The sequence below is a fragment of the Myzus persicae genome, unplaced genomic scaffold (assembly GCF_001856785.1).
Source record: "Myzus persicae strain clone G006 unplaced genomic scaffold, MPER_G0061.0, whole genome shotgun sequence".
Taxonomy (NCBI): domain Eukaryota; kingdom Metazoa; phylum Arthropoda; class Insecta; order Hemiptera; family Aphididae; genus Myzus; species Myzus persicae.
In genome coordinates, this window is record NW_019104234.1 from 11,439 (window position 1) to 16,386 (window position 4,948).

General features: G+C 29.2%; 1 protein-coding gene across 1 annotated transcript; it reads right to left on the minus strand.

The window, feature by feature from the left end:
* Positions 1-1,235: 1,235 nt before the first annotated feature.
* On the minus strand, positions 1,236-2,528 carry LOC111040328 (zinc finger MYM-type protein 1-like). The gene has a single exon (XM_022324201.1). The coding sequence runs from the start codon at positions 2,526-2,528 to the stop codon at positions 1,236-1,238; it is 1,293 nt and encodes a 430-aa protein (XP_022179893.1).
* Between the last annotated feature and the right edge of the window lie 2,420 nt (positions 2,529-4,948).

Here is a 4,948-nt window from a genome sequence, read left to right on the forward strand (position 1 = left end):
AAGTTTAATAGTTTTGTAATTTGTTACAAAAATTACTGACATTGGGTTATAATTGTTTTTTCAACCAAAGAACATAAAATATTAATTGATATAAGTAGTGCATTTTACCCTACATTTTATGACGATTTCAAAAATGACACTTTTTCATTGTTACATCATTTATTACTGACACAGTTACAATGTTAAACAAAAAATAAGTAAAAGCTAAAAATATCTGCCTAAACCATTTTTATTGTTTTTTATTTATGACAGCCAAACGATTTATTAAAATTACAAATTTACAACATTTTTAAAACTAAGTGTCTATTATAATGTTTAAAAATAATTACTTATATGTTAAGTCACAGTTTTTTTGTTTAATGTTTCCTTTTTGCAGTCAGGAAATATTTTTCTGTAATCACTCAAAACTTGTAACACAAACTGTTTTTGTTAATTATTGGTGGTGTGTATTGAATTGTAGTCTCCAATCAATTTCATTCACCTCGGTCATATCATTAACAGTTTTCAGTTTAGAGACCATTTGCAATGCATTTTGAAAAGATAAATTTTCACTCCAATCTGCTGGGTCATTTAAAAGAAATTCCGTATCCAAGTTTAATATTTTGAAAAAATCTAAAGTTTCACTTGAGACGAAAAACTCTATTTCGTTTTTCACAAATTCTGAAATTTCTGATTCTTTTAAATTGAATCGTTTGATATTCTCCTTGGAATCTGTTTTATTATTTAATTTAACGCATGACTAAATAAATAGATATGATCACAAAAATTTAGTTTTCGTTCAGTTGGCGCATCTCCCACTATTCTAACCACAAAACCCAGGGCCGGATTTCCTTAAGAAGCGCCCCTAGGCTAATAAAAACCAAACGCCCCTACTCCTTGGAACATCATTTATTCAATAAGAGCTGAGAGTCCCCCTCCTTATACAAAAATGTATAATCATAAAATTAAATTTTTTTTGAAGTCAACCTAAAAAATTGAGTCCTAAATTTTTGTTGAGTAAGGTACTTAAAAGATACTAGACCAGAAGGTCAAAAAAAATACATTTTATTATGATGACAGAAAAAATATTATTCTTGATATATAAATAAAAAAAATTACAAAATAATTAAAAACAAATAATCAATGCATTTTTTTTTCATCCATAATACTTATCATAATAAATAATATTTATACTTGGCGCTTTCTTGACTTAGTTGCTGCAAACTTATTTATTAAGTCGTAGAAGTTCATGGATTCTAGTAATTCTGAATTCGCACTAAATGAAGCCAAACTAGATACCTGCTGGGAGATTTTTTATCTGACTCCTCTATTTCAATCTCATTTAAAAATTGCTTGAAATGTAAACATTCCTCATACAGCTCATCTTCTAGGTCATTAGAATATTTTTCAACTAATCTTTTAGTTCTTTCTTTTAATATTTTCGGGCATATAAATAGCAAGTCTGAAAAAAAATTAAATAGACTATCAATTTCAGTGTAAGCTTTTGATCTTTCTAATAATTCTAGGACCAGTTTGTCAATTATCACAAAAAATGTATTTATTTTCATAGCTTCTTTTCCTTCTAAAATGACTTCATTTTCGATATATTTGTCTAACCGTTTGGAAATATTTCTTTTTCTCTGTTCATCTTTTTCATAATTTTCGCATTTTGAAATTATTTTTCCTATAACTTCATAATCATCAAAACGATCCCTCAATTCGTTTACATAGTTTAATAGTGATTTATACAACAACACAACATCACACAAATTAATTGTAACTTTTTGAAGAGTTATACTTGTTTTATCAAATCTTTGTAATACATCATTCCAAAAAACTGTCATTATACCCGTTTCCAACTTATTAAAACTTTTACATAGTCCTAAAGCCTCGACTTTGGTTGCGGGTTTTTCTGAAGGATTTAAAGAAATTTCTTTTAAAGCTTCATAAAACAATTCATAACCACACAACAAGGCTCTACATGCATCACTTCTTGCTGACCATCGGGTCTGAGATAGTGATTTTGGTAATAAAATTGTATCATTACTGTTTTCTATATGTCTGAGAAGTACTGACCATCTTCCAGTCGAAGCACTAAAAAATACAAATATTTTTTGCACAAACATAAAAAATTTAGTAGCTTGTAAGCAACAATCAGCTGCTGCTACACTAACTAAGTTTAACGAAAGTGCCGAGCATGGCACATAGAATGCTAACGGGTAGTGTTGCTTAATTCTTGCTTGCAATCCTGTATACGCACAAGACATGTTAGCCGCGTTATCATACGATTGTCCTCTACAATCATTAATATCCAAGCCAAGAGACAAAAGCGTATCTAAAATAATAGTTTCCATAATACTACTTTTATGGCCAGGAAGTTGAATAAATTTCAAAAACCTCTCAACAGGTTCTCCTGATTCAAGAACATATCTTATTATAAAAGTAAGTTGATCCGTGTGTGATACATCGGGAGTAGAATCTACAGATAAAGAAAAATATTTATTTAATTTTATTTCTAGTATAATTTGTTCAGTAATATTTTGATACATTAAATTTATAAACTCATCACAAATAGTTTTAGATAAATATGAAACATGGCCACTTCCGGGGTTCCCGAGAGTTCTTATATGGTTTTGAAGAAATGGGTCAAACTAAGCAAGAACTTCTAAAAATCCTAAATAATTTCCATTATTTCTCAATCCAAAAGTTTCAGATTCCCCTCTAAATGCTAGTCCACGAGCTCCTAAAAATTTGATTACGCTCACAATACGTTTTAAAACATTTTTCCAGTAATTGCATTCTTCCAAATAATGTTGGTGTAGAGCAGAACTTATTTTACCTAACACGTCTTCTCTTAACGCGTACTTGTTTGTGTTAACACGGTGATCATGACCTCTCTCATGTTCATATAGTCTGTCACTATTTTTCCAATCATTAAACACTTGAGTAAATGTATTTGGGGTTGGTTGAAATAATTTACAAGACTTACAAAATAAACTGCCTTTTGATTCAGAATAAATTAACCATTCTCGTTTTCTCATCTCTCCATTTTTAAGTTTAGTGAAAAACATTGATCTAGTAACGTATCTTGATTGCGATGAATATAAACGTTTAGACGTAGAAAAGTCCAATTTATCAATGTCTTGATTAGATAGGTTTCTTATTATGAAATCAATAGTTTACGAATCTATAATAGGCCATTTAGCAGGATCGTTTAATGAGGAAATTATAAATTAATTTGCAGAAGAATAGTTGTCGGTAAGATTTTCATCGAGTGTTAATTCAGAAACTTGATTAACTAAAGAACAAAAATGAATTAAAGTTTTTTTTAAATCTATAATCTAATTCTATAATCTTGTGATAATATAATAATTAAACAATAAACATTATTGTAGAAAATAATAGCTAAATTTAGATAAATATATTATACCACCTGTTGTAAATTTTATCTACGGTCACAATAAGCAACAGTGGAGTAACTAAAAATAATTTTAAAAAATAAATAAAAACATTTTCAACTGAATTCATTTTTTAAATACGAGTATTAATAAAATTGTAAGTACCTACAACCTACGGCAAAAGAAAATATCAGTACTTAAAGACTGATGAAGTTATCCTGATAACTAATTACTAGTCTAATAAAATCTTTTTTAATAAGATGAAATATATAAATCTATACATATAATTCACATATTAACATTAATAAAATAATAACATTTTTATTTTGTATTACAGAATAAAATGTATTGTTTAACAGATATCATATTACAATTAAAATACATTTTGACTATTTTATCTTTAAAATTCTATGTGGAGTGTGTACAACTGTTGAACTGTACACCTGCACAGTGCACACGTAGGCACGAGCCGCAATGCAGCTTTTGTGTCTGTCATTTTTATTAATACTTAATAATATTAAAATATTTTAAGTTAAATACCTTTTACGTTTGAATCATCGCTTTCTGTAACTGAAGATGTAGACGATGGGGCTGCTTCATTTGATTTTGATGTTTCTGATACATTAGATGGCAAAACATTAAAAAAATGATCAAGCTTTTTCACTTTTGTCATTACATTATTATGTTTATCATCTTTTTCTTTTTGTAATTTTCTCCTTTGTGCACCACTTAATTTACTATTTGACATAGTGGTAGTTAATCAAATAATTTAAAACAAAACTAGTCAACAAACTGCAGAGCAATGAGCGTATAAACGTAATAATAATATCGTATAATGTTCAATAATATTAAATATAAAATATGTATAACCGTCCAATTTTCGATTAGTGGCTATTGAGTCTCGGTGATTTGACACTATAATAAGTGTAATGCGATAAAAATATAAAACAAAATAATAAATAAGCTATAAATAAGTGTACCTAACTAAAACTGCCGTCGACGCTGAAAGTATTATACGCTGCCGCTCGAATTATGATATAATTAGATTTATAGACACAACAAAAAACTTGTTTTTATATTATATGCAATATTCAATATGTACCACACACTATTTATACGGTGATTGTTACCCCACATTTTACCATACACAATCACATTATGTATATAATATATAAATATATATATATTTACAACATGTCCGTCAAGTTGGCACCGGCACAATATGCTAGGACTGTAATTCTGCCATCAAAAAATTGCTAGGAATTTGCTAGATTTTGCTAGGCCATTTTCAGAATTTGCTAGGGTCCCGTTTAAGTGTAAGTCCAAATACAAATATGCTGGTGCCAACTTGACACAGCACCGGCACATTGTCCGATCGGCTCGAGAGTGGTACCGAAATATTGCTATTGTTTTGCTAGATTTTGCTAGGTCATTTTTGGAATTTGCTATACTTTGGTTTTTCCAGTAACCCGGAAAATGGAAAATGGCTCAGCACCGGCACATTGTCCGATCGGCTCGAGAGTGGTACCGAAATATTGCTATTGTTTTGCTAGATTTTGCTAGGTCATTTT